General features: G+C 48.7%; 1 protein-coding gene across 1 annotated transcript in view; it reads right to left on the minus strand.

The window, feature by feature from the left end:
- The window catches only part of SLCO2B1 (solute carrier organic anion transporter family member 2B1), a 59,973-nt gene that overhangs the window by 31,375 nt on the left and 12,585 nt on the right, over window positions 1-16,013 (minus strand). Inside the window, exons 2-6 of the mRNA XM_075050309.1 lie at window positions 15,250-15,353; window positions 4,950-5,087; window positions 4,687-4,849; window positions 3,020-3,247; window positions 1,808-1,906 (exon numbers count right to left, since the gene is read on the minus strand). Coding sequence (XP_074906410.1) covers window positions 1,808-1,906; window positions 3,020-3,247; window positions 4,687-4,849; window positions 4,950-5,087; window positions 15,250-15,330 — 709 coding nt within the window. The 5' untranslated portion in view covers window positions 15,331-15,353. The remainder of the gene's footprint in view (window positions 1-1,807; window positions 1,907-3,019; window positions 3,248-4,686; window positions 4,850-4,949; window positions 5,088-15,249; window positions 15,354-16,013) is intronic.

Raw genomic sequence — 16,013 nt, forward strand, 5'->3', positions numbered from 1 at the left:
ATCTTTAAAAATGCTTTCATAAGGATTATATCACTTTCTCCTGTCTGTCTTCCTTCAGTTCACCCAGCCTCCTCTCCTGTTGTCCTCAGGGCACTGCCAAAGATAACATTTTCTGTGGGGACAGTACTTGGCATAAATAAAATGGGATATGCAAAAGCTAGAATGAAAATTCACAACAGGGTGAGTCTGAACCAAGAAATATTTCTACAGAAAAAGGAGATACCTGTGGTTAGATAGTATTAATGAGCAATCCCGGGAAATGAGTCCTCCCAGAAACCTCCTCTTTAACTGTGAGGTTTAACACAAGTGAGCTGTTCTCACTGGGGGAGGTGCAATTAAAACTGCATTCAATTTACTGGATTTCCGTATGGCGGATACTGCCACATCTAATCTCCCATCTCTGGAAGTAACAAGTGATAGGTCAAAGAAATTTGATAATCTCCTTCCTGCACAATGCATTTAGCAAACTGGAATTTCAAATCCCTTCCTGAATAAACAACAAGTTTTTTTTCTAGGAAAATGCGAGGTTAAATTAGATTTAGCATTAAGCAGCCAGAGCTCACTAGTTTTTCCCAGTAGGCTGAAGACATCTTTAGGCTGAAGATAGCTCTAAAACTGGGTGTTCTCCAGTTCTGGCTACTCAGGCACATTTCTCATTCAACATCCATCTGCAGAAGGTGGTTTAAAAGAACTGAGCATGAGGGTGTGCAGGACGGATAGCTGCAGCAATAAGCTTGGATGTCACCTGATAGGAGGAGGCAGTGTCAAGACTAAAGCGTGCTCTTGTGCTGCAAATATCACAAACATAAAGAGTGACGAAGTCCAGGTGAAAAAACGTCTGGTGAAGTCAGTGAGCAGGAATGAGCCGGAGGCTCTGAAAACGAGCCAGAGCTAATGGATCTGTAGTGCCAACACCCACAGCTCGCCCAGCTCCAGACCCGATGCCGTCTGCTCACCACCCGAAGGAGCCTGACCATCGTCCTTTTGTCACGTGAGGATATGCTGAGCTGTATGATGTGTGTCTGCTCTGTTAATAACCAGGAAAGAGCCTCTTGTTTTCCAGGCCAGGACTCAAGAGTGGCCAAAAAGGAGATGACTACGACTGCTTTAATAGCACAGCTCGGGAAGAGACATTTGAAAAGGAAATGCCTTTCATGCTCCTTTCTTGCCCTCTCCAGCATTTCTCTTCTACTTCCTCCCATCCTATCCTTCCTTCCCTCTGCTTCTTCAAGTCTCAGGGTCCTGGTACACATTCTCCATTCCTTCTCTCTTATTTCTCCCCTCTATCTTTCTCTTTCATGTTTCTCTCTGGGTTTTGTTCATCCTCCACATCCCCACTCTTCCCTGGTGCTGGCTGACAGCAAAATGGTCCTGCTGCTATTGCTGGCATATGGCAGAAAATTCACAGAAGAACGAAAATCAGGTCTCCTCTAAAAGCACAACGCAGATGGGCATCCCTCTAAACAGACCTGGCAGCAGCCCGGAGGTGAGGGATCCCCAGGTCTGAAGGATGATTAAAATATGGGAATCCAGCAGCCATGGGACAAGGCTTAACCCTGCAGATGTGTGTGTGACACCGAGTTGGGTGGGAAGGACCCACTTACTTGCACCATCCACCCCAGCACTGAGAGGACTGGTCCCAGAGCATTCCCAGGTGATGGAAATGATTTAACAGGGGAGACAGCAGGCAAAGGGAGCCAACCCCTGCCCCACAGGTTGCACCCTCGGATGCCCGGAGAGGGGCTGGACTGCTGCCGGCTCAGTAAATGGGATGCAGGGCGAAGGGTGCCGGCCAGCTCTCACTCACCTCCGGTGACTTTGTCAATGTCGACGTAAAAACGCAGCATGGCAGAGCCCAGCATGAAGGCCACCCCTGGCCCGATGACGGTCACAGAGAACAAGATGCCTGCAGAGGGGCGAGAGCAGAGACAGGCTCAGCCCTGTGCAAAGGGACCACAGGGGACAGGAGGTGCCTTGAGGCAGGACCGGCCCAGATCAGAGCCCACAGCATCTGTCTCCAGTACAGGTTAATTCCATGGCAGCTTTCTTATCTCACACCTGTCAAGGGATAACAACGCCATGCTTTCCAGGCTCGCTTCACAGGAAAGATTTTGCAAAACTCAGATTTTTCCTGCTACTTTTCTTCAGCCTCCCAGAAAGACTGAAATACAGCCAGGAACAAGATGTGCCCCTTGGCCTAAGAAATCCAAGAAATGCAGGTTTTTGACAAGGTTAAGGAGATAAAAGTTATCAGTAAACTCTCCTACGTGAATTACTGATAAAAAAATTAAACACAAATAAGATTCAATTCCTATCTTACAGGGCATCCTTTTAAATATGGTTCAGAGGTTTGGAGCATCCACCAGAGCAAAATTTGATGTGGTACTTTCAGTTTCATGACGGTAATGACCTGTTTTTGAGCTACCCTTGCTGTCCCATTCAGTTCAGAAGGTTGTCACAGATAACAGCTGGCAAAGGGCTAGAAGGATCTGCAAAGACCACCTTGTCAATCCCACCACCCTGGGACATCCCTTTTAGGCATGTACCCAAGCTGTTCTCCAGCACCCCCTCCCCTGAAGGATACTTGTCTACCCCCCCAGATGGCTGACCCTGCTTTTTTAGCCTCCTATAATTTTTGCTATAACTAAACAAAGTCTTCACTGCTGCATCTTAAGCCCATAGCTGCCTCCTGTGAACACAAAGATCAGATTATTCCTCTTCTCCTTGTTGAAGCCTTTTTGGAGGAGTACACGGTTATTACGTCCCTCACCAGCTTACCACTCTCAGGCCAAAAATTCCAGCATCTCCCCTAAATCATGTTTTCCAGCACTCCTGGTCTGTCTGCAGTTTGCCCAAGCTTGAAGCAGATAAACTACTTTTGCAGAAAACTTCCTAACACTGTGTAGAGCAGAAGGGCTATAGCAAGCTCTGGTCTCATTAATGCAAATTAGTACTGTCTGGCCTTGCTATCGATGGCTAATTCTGATTTCCCCTCTTTCCACAGCAGCCCCAGTCTTACCCAAATAGAGGGGAGAGTTCCTCTCACTGGCAAAGTCGTCGATGTAGGAGATCCCGAAGGGCTGGATGGGGACGCCACCAATGCCCAGCAGCACCTGGGCGATGAACATGACGAGGAGAACCTCGTGGTTCTCCCTGGCAGCATGGGGCGTACAGCCGGCATTGCTGAGGTTCCCCCAGGACCCCAGGACCCCGGGCTGGCACAGGTCGGTGGTGTTGCTGAACATGCCTGCGATGACAAGGGGAGCGGGTCTAAGAAGCTCGGTCTGGAGAAAGAGCTTCCCTAAGACAGCAGCAAGGACGTAGACATGCACTCAGTAGATGTCAGGTGGGAAACATCGGTGAAAGAAAATGCAAAGGAAGCGCAAAGATGCTCTGCAGCTGTTCACAGCGAGATGGATGCGCGTGCCATGAAAAGCCACCTCCATGGAAAAAGCAGAGCTGAGATGACTTCCAGGACCTTTGATAGATCTTTCAATAAAGGTAAGCGAGCAAAACTGCAGATTTCATGAATAGCTACTCAGGAAATGCGAACTCATCTTACCTAGAAATGGATTACAAAGCTGCCTAAGTGAAAGTGCTGATTCTAGCACCCTTACCTTCCTTAAAATACTGGGGGAGGGTGTGGTAGTGTTTATAGCAGAATTTCCATGGTTATACCCCAAATCAAATGCAACTCTGAGTGCTTGACACAGGGCCACCTGCACCAGCACTCCTGAAAGGCACAGCTAATTGTTTCCAAACTGTTGTTAGCACCTGACCCTTGTTTGCATCCATGAATTATTCACCTATTAAGTCTTCCTTTGGTGGCTGCAGCTGCGTGAACCACCTGCGCTCTCTCTGATGAGCCAGAAAAAAAAGCTGTTTAGTGGAAGCTTCTAAAAGATTTGCTGGAGCTTCATGGCAGGATTTGGGAAGATAACGAGAGAGTGTCTTTCTCCTTTCTTTTTTCATCCCTTCACCTTCTTTCAAGGAGAAAATCCAAAATCTACCATGACCTGTTCCTCCATGAGTGATTTAGACCTGCACGTTTCTCACAGGAGGTTGATTTTCTGATGGGGTCTAAAACCTCAAAGCTTTCCCTCAAAGACAGCTCAGCTAGACAGGGGAAGACAGGTGAGGTGCCCCACAAGTAGGAGAAGTTAGTTGTGAAACCAGCGCTCCCTCATTGCAGAAAACAGCGTTTCACCCCCAAAGCTGCCCCATTGGATTGAGTCAAGCTCCTTCCCGTACTTCTTGTTTCCTTCCCATAAAGGGCTTCACTGTTCATGAGCCCTTATCTTATCTATGTTATGAAAACAAGGGAGCAGTTCATGTGCATGAGGACAACTTGGCTCAATGCGTGGAAAATGAGAGCCCCGACGATGGCTGGGGAAGACCTTCCTGCTACCCGATGTTTGTCTGCTGCGTGGATGTGCAGAAGACAAGGGGAATCAGAGGCACAGCCTACATTTTGATAGTTTTCTTGCCCTTTCCTGTGGTTTCAGCTGTCCCCTGGCTCTGCTTCCCACCATCAGCTGTTGCCTCTCGGGACTGAGATTATTTCATTCTCATAAAATTAAAATTCCTTGAGGACGAACCTACAGCTTGCAGCTCCCAACACTTTGAGAGAAGGTCATTTCCTTTATCTGTCCCAAAAGGCATAAAATAAGTTCCTAGAGTACGTACTGGCAACGGACTGGTCATACTCATAGGGTCCAGTTATGAAGTGGGGGAGAGACATGAGGAACCCAGCCAAGGAGACGAGGACGGCACCGCAGCCGATGAAACGGGGTCTGTGCACTCGGCTCCCAAAGTAACTTATGAAGACGATCAGCAATGTGTTTCCAACCTGCAGCAGGACACACAGACCACGAGGTCTCACAAGGGAAGGACAGGAGCATGGGAAGAGCGTTTGCCAGGTGGACTGGGAGAAGCAAGCTGGTTTTCACCTCATTGAAGGAAGCGAGCAGCCCTGACGTCTGGCTGGAGAGGCCATATCGTCTCTCGATGGTTGAGATGGAGCTTTTCAGATAGCCAGAGACCAGGAGCTGGGAGAGCTGCAGGAGCCCGTGGCAGAAAACGAAGAACTGCCAACACAAAAAGAGAACATCCAGCGTGATTACTGCGAGCTGCAACATAACAAACTGCATCTCCTACACAAAGGCACGATTATTGACCATGAACCTTTGTGACCATGAGACTTTGAAATATTACCCTTGCTCCTGCCATCAGTGGTCTTCTGAAATTAGGTCAGGGCCATTAAATAGTCCTCTGCCAAAAATGACAATAGGGTTAGTATTTGCAAGGAGAATGTAGTTTCTTCAGCTGAAAGTGGCTTTGGACAAACAGATCATTTCATTTGGGATGCTGCTAGTTTGTGTTGGCCTTGACCCCGAGATCCAGCAGCAGAAGTGGGAGGTTGCACAACCTTCTCGGTCCTGTCCAGCCTGAAGCAGGCAGCTATCCCCAGTGCTGGCAGGAGCTCTTCTGGGTCAGGAATGAGCCCTTCCAAACACAGCAACAAACAGTTTCTTTAGAGAAGGTCAGGAGAAGGTCAGGGAGAATAATTCAGACTTTCCTTCTTGCAAAGCCCTGGATGTAAATCACATATCTCCTTTGGGAAAATGTGATGGTTCTTTTCCACTTCCAGAAGGAAACCTTGTTAAAGACTATCATCTCCCAGAATATCATCTAACCTCATCTACTCCAGAGTTTGGGATGTACTGGTGCTCGGCTGCCCAGGCAAACACGTGGCCCCACCGTTACCGAGAGCAGCATCCATCTTCCTGCTCCCCAGGCAGAAGCGGTTTGCAAGTGCCAAATGAACTGTCCCAGGAGGGATGGAGACCACCTCCCCTTCATCCACAGCTCTGCAAAGTACTCAGCAAAGGAAAGGACGTGGCAAGCAATCTCCTTCCCTGCTGCCACATGGCTCTCCACAGGCATTCTTCCAGTCCCCAAATGAGTTAAAATAAACTAACCAACCTAAACCGTCGCATGCCCTAAGGAGATGGACCACTCAGCCTGCGGGCCAGGCTGAATATCCCTGGGTCCTTGCAGAGCTGCTGCGCTCAGCTTTGGATGCTGCCCAAAGCCATGAGGTGCTGCTTTTTAGTAGCTGTTTTCCCACTTGCTGGCCAGAGCAGGGCATTGCTCCGGCTCTGCAAGTTTTGCAGCCAGCTCCTACCAGGCAGCAGTCTTGCCCAGAGGAGCTGCTCAGCCTGGCCTGGATTTCTGCTATGTCTCGTTCTGAGCCAGTGCTGAAGTGGGGTGACTGCCAAACTGGACTGCTCTGTAAGAAGAGGGACTATTTACAGCACAAAAAGGGAAAAAGGAGATGGTCAAGCCCCCTTGGCTCCCTGAGGACTGGAGTACTGGGGAATGGGTACCACCACCAGAAGTGATGCGTTGGCATCATGCAAAGCAGGATGCAATCCAGGACCTTCTCCCTTCCAGGGTCATGTCACCACTGAGGGGTGCAACATGTTTGGACAAGGAAAATGTTACCCAGCCAAAGGAAAGATTTCCTAGAGTCAGCTTTGCTAAAACTCCCACATTCCTGCAAGACATGCTGGCTATGTCCAGACACTGTTTCCTGAATACATGAGTTCAGATGGAAATGCTGAAGCCAGATTCATTTTCTCCAGGCATCCATAACACACAGCACAATAGGTATCCAGATCCAGCACCTGCACAGTGTGTTGGTTTCTATCAGTTCAGCAGCCACTCAGCACTGCCCCACATCCTCTTCAGCACAGGAGGTCAAAATGGGTAGGGAATCTGGTATTTTATTCTCCCCTATCTGGGCAGACTAAAGCACAGAAAAGAGAGATGGCCCTGCAAGGACTTGCAGTGGCTTGGTATCAGCGCTGGGCAAGGACCCCAGTTCCTCTGGCTCCAGGGGATGTTTGCTGTTAGCCACCAGATCACAGCACAGCTGGTGATCTGCCAGGAAAAGAAGGAACAGACTCATGGACTTTAGATCTGCTGGAGAGATATATGTCCCTCTTGGTCTTTGGCTGCACATACAATTTTGTTCTGCAGCAAAAGTCACTTGTTTACATTTCTGTATCTGACCAAGACATCTGGCTCCCTAACTTGTATGGTCTGGAAAGATGCTCTTCGCGCCTGGAAGGAGAAACCATTACTGACACCAGCATGACCCTCATAAACAGAGGGAGATTTCCCTGAGGACCAACTGCTGCAGAGCATAAGCTCAGCTCTGCTCGAGAGCCACTGGGCATAAATGCCTACAGCATCTCCAAGTTGCCAGAGGTCATATGGACATGCACACCAACATGCGTCTCTCCTGTCCCAGGAGATCCGAGTAGGGCTAACCCTACGAAGCTTGCTTTCATCTATTTCCTTCCCTGCCAGCAAAGCCTCCTTCATACTCCCAGCAAAAGGAGGGAGAAGCAGCAGACAGCACTGTTAAGAATGAAGGCAACACACTAAAATCAAATTATGTCTGCTTATCAGCTCCCGGGAAACAAACCTGCCAACCTAGAGCACCCCTTTCCACTCTCTAAAAGTATGGACTGTGAATCCTGCCCACTTTACAAGCCTAACACAGGCTTGAAAGGGATGTGTGACACCAAGAGCCACGATTTAGGTCTCCTCCATTCAAATGCATGGCTGCAAGCCTAGTTTTGGTTGAGTCCCAAAGGTTGAGTCTGTACTTGTAAACGAAACGGGCCGGGGTCATTCCCTGATGCCAAGGCCAGTGGGAAGAGAATAGCCTGCATCCATCCTACCAAACTCACTGAGGCTTCAAAATAGGGCGGTTTCACTCAAAATGCTTACTGGGATCAGTCCCCTGTCCTCAGCTTCCCAGTTTTTGGGGAAAGTAGTAGCTGGCCTAAGGCCAAGTCATGGAGTAGGTGATAATTCAGAGGTACAGCCAGATGAGCTGGAACATTGAGGTCTGCTCGGGGTCTCGGTATGCAAAATGCCCCCTCCACCCCCTGGAGGAGCTGATCCGGGGACCAGTGTCAACATGCCTAGCCATGCTCCCCCAGGCTGTGCTGGGGTGAAGCTGCAGGGCAGGCTCAGTCCTGCCTTCGGGATGCGCCCAGGAACATGGCCACACCACGATGCTCATCATAAGAGGGTTTTGGTTTTCTCCCAGCATGCTGCTGCTTGCAGCTCCGGTCATCCAGACCAAATCTCTACACTGGAAGAAGGCTCCCTGTCTTTCTGCAGCCCACAGAGCAACTACCACCTGTGTCCCCCCAGTCTGCTCGGGTTTGGGGGATGCCCTCCATGCCACAGCCTGGAGGGTAGGGGATGAACATCCAGCTTTGGAGTGCAGAGAGCTCCTTCGCTGAAATCTGCCATGCATTTTTATAGGCTTATCATTCCCTTTTCTCGAAGAGAAAAGCAGTACTGCAGGTACAGAAGAGCAAAAGCCTGGGTCAATGCAAGTGTATGAGGACATCACTGGTGGCAGGCCATCCCGAGGGGATTGCAGCAGCTTAAGGAAACTGGAGGGGGAGTAACTGGGTAACACCAGGAGCTGGTGGGGTGGTTAAAGACAGCCCAGCAAGAGCCCTCAGGTATGCACCGGGTCCCACCAAGGCAGCAGGGGTGGTGGAAGAGCTGCAAAGGCATCTGACCACAGTGCAAACAGCAGGATGAAACGAAAGGAAGGAAATCCCCACAGACTGCCCAGCAGAGCTTCCTAAGATCAAGCTATTGATAACAGCTTTTAATTAAACATTTCAATCTCTTTTCTTCAGTGCGTACCTTTTTTAAAAATGACTGCTAACAACCAAACACACTAGAGGGGCCGACATCTAACACACCTCTGCACTGTGTGCATTGAAAGAGCAAAGACCAAGAGATTTATAAAAACCTGGATACCCAGATGGTAACTGCACTAGTTGCCGGACAAAAGTTTTTAGACACAAGTCAGACCCCAGAGCAAGCAGGGCAACATTTAGAAAGTCAAAATCAAGATGGAAATGGTCGAGAAGGAGGAAACAAACAGGAATGCAAAGACCATTGCCTGCACTTTCTCCATCTTTTGCAGTGATTGTAAGTTAACTAGTTCTGGGAAAAAATGTCACAGAAAAACTCGGCTTTTTGCAGGATCAGCCAGACTTTCTGTGCTTTCTATCTCTCCTTGATGGTGATTTACTTTCCTAAGGTAGCAAAGTGGGAGGTCTTGCAATTAAAGCTCTGCAAGGTCAAGTCTCCTTCTTGCTCCTCAGGGAGTCATTGTGGGCAACCACCCTAACCACGGGGCATTTTTAGGCTGGGGTATATTTTAATGAGTGAGAAATAGAGCCGGTAATCACTAGTGTGTGATTTCCAGTTTGCCCCGTTGTAACTGTGATGATGGTGGTGGGTGGTCGAGCCCCAGCAGTGTGTTTATCACAGGGCTCCTCTGGGGCCTCCCATTTGGTGCAGGGCTGACCACATGCAGACTCCGATGCCACCCTGCACCTTTCTCAGCTAGGTCTGGGAGACAGCCCATGCCATACAGCAGCCAGATCCTCTGCATCACCTTTCTGTGCCATCCAGTTACTTCTCCCAAGGACTTGAGGCTGGGGTACCTCCCCACCTGGACTGGGTCTGATGGGCTACCCCAGCAGCAGCAGCAGATCAGAAGGCAACCTCAGTCAGCAGACGCCAGTCTTTTCCCAAGACGCAGGCCCTGACAGCAGGTCACAGTCATGGAAAGACAGGAGCAGCCCCAGAGCGTGGCAATCCCAGAAGCAACCCCAAGCCCAGCTGACCGGCACCTCTTTCCCGTGAAGGGCCAAGCCATGCTCACACCATCTCTCCTCTACATCGATAGAAATAAAACAACTCAGAAAATCCAAATGAGTGCTTGTGTAGGTTGAGGAGGAAGGAAGGGAGGGGGTTTTTAATGGGTTTTTTTTGGTAAACGTCTGTAAAGCATTATTATAAGAGCCTGCTCAGGCTCTATATCGGGATAACACCAAACATCGCACTAGACCAGGCACAGAGGCTGCTTGGTACTGATGTACCCCTGCCAAAAACAACCCCCTTGCAGTGCCAGCGTGCAGACCAACCTTCCTCCTTCGGACATGTGCCACCACCGCTTCCCACCACCAGTGAGGCATGGAGAGTGCCTGAGACATCTTCCCAGTGCCCCAGAGGGAAGAGCAGCATCCCTGCCAGGTCTTTGGTGAAGTGCCCTCACCCACAGGCAACGACATCCCAACCCTCCACAACCAGCGAGTTGGGACGAGTGCATCTCCGCTCTATCACACATTGAATGAGGAGCTTCTCCGCAACTGTGCACTCTCTGGGGAACTCACTGCTTTTCTGCTTTTCTCTATATTTTTCAATATATTTTTGCAGGCTTTGCTCTACTAAGCCTTGCAATGTGTCAGTGAGGTATTGCTGCTCCCACTCTGCACATGTAAGAGAATAGAGAAATGTACTCAATCCTAAGCAGCCAATAAATTGCAGAACTGGGGATTAAATACCAACATCTCCTCTCTTGGCGGTCTGGAAAAAACTTCTTACAAAGCTTCCATTGTGTTTCTAGTGTTGATCATGCAGTTTGGCAACAAGTCCTCCATGTAAGGCCTCTGAAAGCTGCACACACAGTCTTGCCCCAGTTGTCACAGAGAAGTCCTTATCACACTGTTTCCATGTGTTTGGGAGACTCTTGCTGCTATTTTAAGAAAGGGTTTTGTGCCATAGCACATGATAACATCCTGTGCACTGGGCTGTGCTTACAGAGAGGAGAAAAAGGGGCTGGGAGGAATCAGCTCCTTCCAGTTTAATCAAAACCAGTTCCGTGTAATTGGGCACAAGTCCCTACCACTGCACAGATCCATTTGTAATAAAGGCTTGGGGCAGGGACAACTCTAGTTTGTTCTTGAACTAAAGTACAGAGCAGAAAACATCAAGGGCTGAAGCTCCCACAGAGGGTGAATGTCCTCAGCCAGCACCTTGATAGCTTTAGGAAGTGTGTATTGCACGCCATCCCTTGAGGAAGGGTGTTGGACCCACAGCTGTATCTGCAAATGATCCTGGAAGCCACCTCTGGGGCATTAAGGTCATTGGGGACGTCCTCAAGCAGCAGGACGGCAACCGGCCGGGTCTGGCAGGGATGGGAAACGCGTGTCCATGGGACCATGGTGTTCCTCTGGGGCCACTCACCTTCCCACGCGTGTCCTTACTGGGAGGGGTTTCACCAACCTTGTCAACAGCATGATGTGCCCCTCATACAAGCCAGCAGTGACCACATTAGCAACCACATTCTTCAAATGTCCAACTGGCCTTTCAGGTCTTCTGGATACCCCAGTTTTCTTGGACAAAGCCTCTTTATATTGACTACAGTGGATCACACTATGGACTATGCTTTCCTGCCCAGCAAGTCATCGCTCTCAGTCTACTTCGTCTTCATCTGCAGGTAGACTGTTGCTGTAACACACACATAGTCTTCCCCCAAAAATTTCTCCTTCTGTAGCGGTCTCCATCACAGGATGCCAAACTACTTCTCCACATCTTTGCAAAACCCTGCAGGGAGGCAGCTCTTTGGCAAGACCACTCTTCCCAAACTCCTGTGTCCAGCACGGGATGCTTAATGCTCCTTGAAGCCAAGACAAGGTGTTGGACTTTAATGGAGGCAGCAGCAGACCTGATTTAATCTGCTTTGATGGACTGTAGGAATTCATGCCAGATAACTCTAAAGGCTCAGGGACCATCAGCCCTGGGAGCGTTTCCCAGAAGGACAGCTTTGAACTATGCCTTTCAGTTGCATTTTGACATGTGGCAATTAGTTTTTGTGACACACTCTCTCTCTGGAGACAGATAGATATATATATATATATATATAAAAAAAATTGCAGTGATGTGATTTTTGGTCCTTCAGCCACTTCAAATGCATAAACCACATTGTGCAATGGTTTTGTGTTTCTGCAAGAACCATTCATACCCTGGTCTCAGACTTATGTTCTCTGAGGAAGTCATTTAGAAACCGGACAGGGTGACCTAACTTCTTGAAAGGAAAAAAAAAAAAACAACACAAAAAAAAGAGATCTGGGGAAAAACATCCTGTGCTGAGTATAATTCTGTGCTTGGTGACTTGTGTGGTCAGGTCAGCTCTGCCTTAGGGGTGAAGACAAGCCCTTCAGCAGTTTACTGTGAAACATACAATTGGAAGAGAGGATTTGCTCTCCTTGGCTGTGGGCTGCAGCCAGGATAACACCTGGCAATGCCAGGATAATGCCTGGCAATGGCTTTATTGAGGTTGGTCCCAACCTGATGTGACTGCAATCACCCCTGCAGCCTCCTGTGATGCTGCTCTGACCTGGAAGGATCAGTCAGGGTCTCCCTGCTGAGCTTTCCAAGCAGAAACCCAGCAGTAGGGTGTCCATCAGGACCAGAACTGGTCTCCACCAAAACCCCCTCCCTTCCTGCCCTTCTCAGGGTGGGCTCCAGGGACCCTTCAGAAAGCAACAGACTCCAGCAGACACAGGCAGTTTCAGAGCTGCCCATTGCTCTGCTCAGCTCTGGCCTGCAACACTCCCCGCCAAGAGTTTTCTCTACATCTAACTTCACAGATACCTTTGCTCAGCAAAATAGATCTTGATTCTGCTCACAGACCTGAGCTGACTTTGCACCTCAGCAGCTTTAATCTTTGAAGTTCCGAACCCCTTTAAAATATCTCCGCAAGGAAAATCGATTCAATTTTATTTTTAAAGATAATCTTGCTGGCAAGTAAAAAAAACAAGCAGCTAAATGGACTGAAAAGAGGACAGAGGGAGAAATCTCAGGACTGTATGGCACCGAGCTCTCCCCTCTCCTGTGCCTCCAGCGTTTGCAGCTCTGGTAACCCTCTGCCTCGGTGACTTCTTCTGAGCTCATTTCCCCTGTGCCACAAAGGATGAGGGTATTTCAATTCACCAGCATTTGTAAAAAAACCTCCCAAACCCGAAATCTTCCCCACAAAATTGACAGAGCAATCCTAAGCCTTTAACACTGGCTGTCATCTTTTGCTCTACAGCCTGGTGAGACTCTCTAATGAGTCAGGTAATTGGCTTCCAACTACACTGAGTGTCGCAATAAATTGGTAATAATGCTATCTTTCCCGATACAGTGCAATTATTCAGCCAAAAGAGAATGAAGCAGATGCTGCAGGACAGAGGGAGCCACCTCAGGGGCAGTCAGTGGTTCTGCAAAGAGCTCCTCAAACTTTTGGCTGGAAAGGACCTGAGGATGCACTGAGTCCAGCAGGACACTTACAGCACTGCATTGCCGAGAGACTTTGAAGAAGCAAGGTTTATATGACTGGCTCTGGCCTATGTTAAAATTAAACAGAAAGTCAACAGAGAGAATGAGGAATCTGGCCTCCCAGCTTACCAGGTCGCTACCAACTCTTCTAAGCAGAGGAAACCATCATCTCCCGCACACGCTTGCAGTGACATGCTAAGAGCAGCTCATGTCAAATCATGTATGTACGTACTTCATGTATACAAAGAAAATCCCCAAAACTGTGGCTGCATAGTAACAGAAAAAAACATTTTCCATCTCATTCTCCACTTGTTCATCCAGCAGTTTTTGATCTGCTCCCACATCATACCACCTTTGGCTCCCCCAGACCTCTCAAGCTCCCACTTCACAGCACTCTATTCCCATAGCAAAACACTCCGTACCTGTCATCTCTGTTTGTTTAAACAACAGCATCTTGAAAGTTGATGTTAACAAGCCAAACAACATGCTCCATTGAACATAGCAATTGTCATCCAGCTAGACCAAGAGTTGGCTTAGTTTTAGTTTCTTGCTTCGTGGCATGTGAGGAAAGAGCACAAAACTTCCAAAATGTCCTTTTTGTAGGAAAGAAGATGGAAATATGAACTTGATTCTGATGTAAGCTGAGCACTCACTTTTTCCAACATCACTGTGGTCGATGCTGATTATTATTTCCATTTTGCAGATGCTTGTCTTACTTAAATGTTTACACCTTTTTTTCTTTTGACTGTTGCTACACTTCTCCAATAGTACCTCGCAGCAGACCACCAGTTGCACAAGTGGTATGATCATCATCATTACATGGGATTTTTTAAAAATGTAATTAGCACTATACAAAGAGAAAAGGATTCTCTGCCACCTCCATAGCCAAGGATCATGGATCCTCCTCTGCAAACAACTGAGTGTGCAAATAACGAGCTGAGGGGCACTCTTGGCACCAACACAGCCACGGGTAGGAGACAAGAGGCCACGCATATCTGCAGGCAAGCTCAAGGTCAGTGTACTCATCCCAAACAGGCAGCACTGACCCCACCACCAGAAGATCTCAGCTTCTACTGCATCCAGCCTCACACCTCTTCCCAGCTTTGGGAAGGGGAGAAAAAGGGACCTTCACCCAGGGTTCCCTATGGTTCAGCACTTTGGGTGCTCCAGGACAGAGGAAACGTGGCTTCACGCCTACGTTGGCGAGTCGAGCCGGTCCTCTGCCTTCCCTGGGCAGCCCCTTGACCACCAGACTTCTGTGCAGACATGACCACCACCACCTCCTGCCATCACAACCAACTTTCGGGGCTTCTCCAAAGGGCTTAATGAAGTCCCCTCATCTGGCTGCCTGCACTGGACCTGGCAGAGCTCTTGGGTGGAGGTGTGGAGGAACCACCTCCCTGCACGACCCCAGACACCCAACAGCAAAACGAGGAGCCGGGTGAACTTACATCGGGGTCAGGCGGCGTTACAAGGCAGGTGGCCTGAATTGTTGCTTAGGGCATATATTTTCAGTGAATAAATTCAAGCAAGGGCAGGGTTTAAGCCAACCAGATGCCATTCTTTGCCTAAATGGGGACTAATACCCAAAGTTTTGCAGGCTGCTATGTGCCAAGAGCGAGCACTGATTCCCCCTTTCCTCCAACTGTGCTGCCCCTCTTACCTATATGCATTTATCATGGATATCATAAAAAAATTATCTCCATGAAGACTGAGGCTCATAGCTGCTTTAAGATCTGCGATTTGTTTCCTTTGAAGGTTTGCTTTGGGCTCTGGGAGTTTCACTGGCAGAAGTTAAACAGTGCAGAAGCTGAAAGTTAAACTTGCATTGCAACATCACTGTCCCAGCACTTGCTTTTGGTTGGAGACGGCTGCAGATCCAACGGCACTTCTGCCGCAGGGAGCACCTGGAGCACTTTCCAAATACATTTGGTAAACAGAACTCCTATCAATGCCTTCTGCAGAAAGCTAAACTCCTCTTTAGCAAGCGAGTAATCCAAGGGGGGATTATAGAAAGCAGGAGGTATTTACCTTGATACTGAGAAATGGATTCCTGCAGAGTGTTTTCTGGGTCCGATCCGGGTAGCTGCTCTTCGTAGTGGTACTTGTCATTCTGTCAGGTCTGCTTTATCCGCCTGCCAAAATAAATCATTCAGCACAATGCTAAGTTGCTCTGCCTGAATTCGCCTTGCTCAGCACAGCAAAATCCTGTCGTGCTTTGAAAACACCCACACGGCAGGCACATGGTTGTTGTAAGCAATTATTAATTATTCCTGGTTTTCATTTCTTCTAGCGCTTTGTGTCTGCAAAGCAAAAAAGTAGCATGGAAAACACTAATACGCTAATCACCAGGGCACCTGAGACATTAAAAATTATCAGCCATTTCACTTCAGAGTAACAAAGCAGTGCTGGGCCAGGATCCTGGTATTCCCAAATCCCAGCCATACCAGAGGACAACTGGGGCCAACGCTGTTCAACATAATCAAGGACAATATTGTTTAAACATTATCTGGGTGAGTACTGTTTAACATCCTTATCAATGACCTGGGTGATGGGGCAGAGTGCACCCGCAGTCAGCCGGCAGGAGATACAAGACGGGGAGGAGCGACTGCCACAGCCGATGGTTGTGCTGCCGTCCAGAGGGACCTCAATGGGCTGGAGAACCTCATGAAGTTCAACCAGAAATGCGAAGTCTTGCTCCTGGGGAGGAACAACCCACAGGCTGGGGGATGAACGGCTCTGCAGGGATGGACTTGGCGTTGAACACGAGCCAGCAACACTCCCTCGCAGCAAGG

Source organism: Buteo buteo, chromosome 18, assembly GCF_964188355.1.
Source record: "Buteo buteo chromosome 18, bButBut1.hap1.1, whole genome shotgun sequence".
Taxonomy (NCBI): domain Eukaryota; kingdom Metazoa; phylum Chordata; class Aves; order Accipitriformes; family Accipitridae; genus Buteo; species Buteo buteo.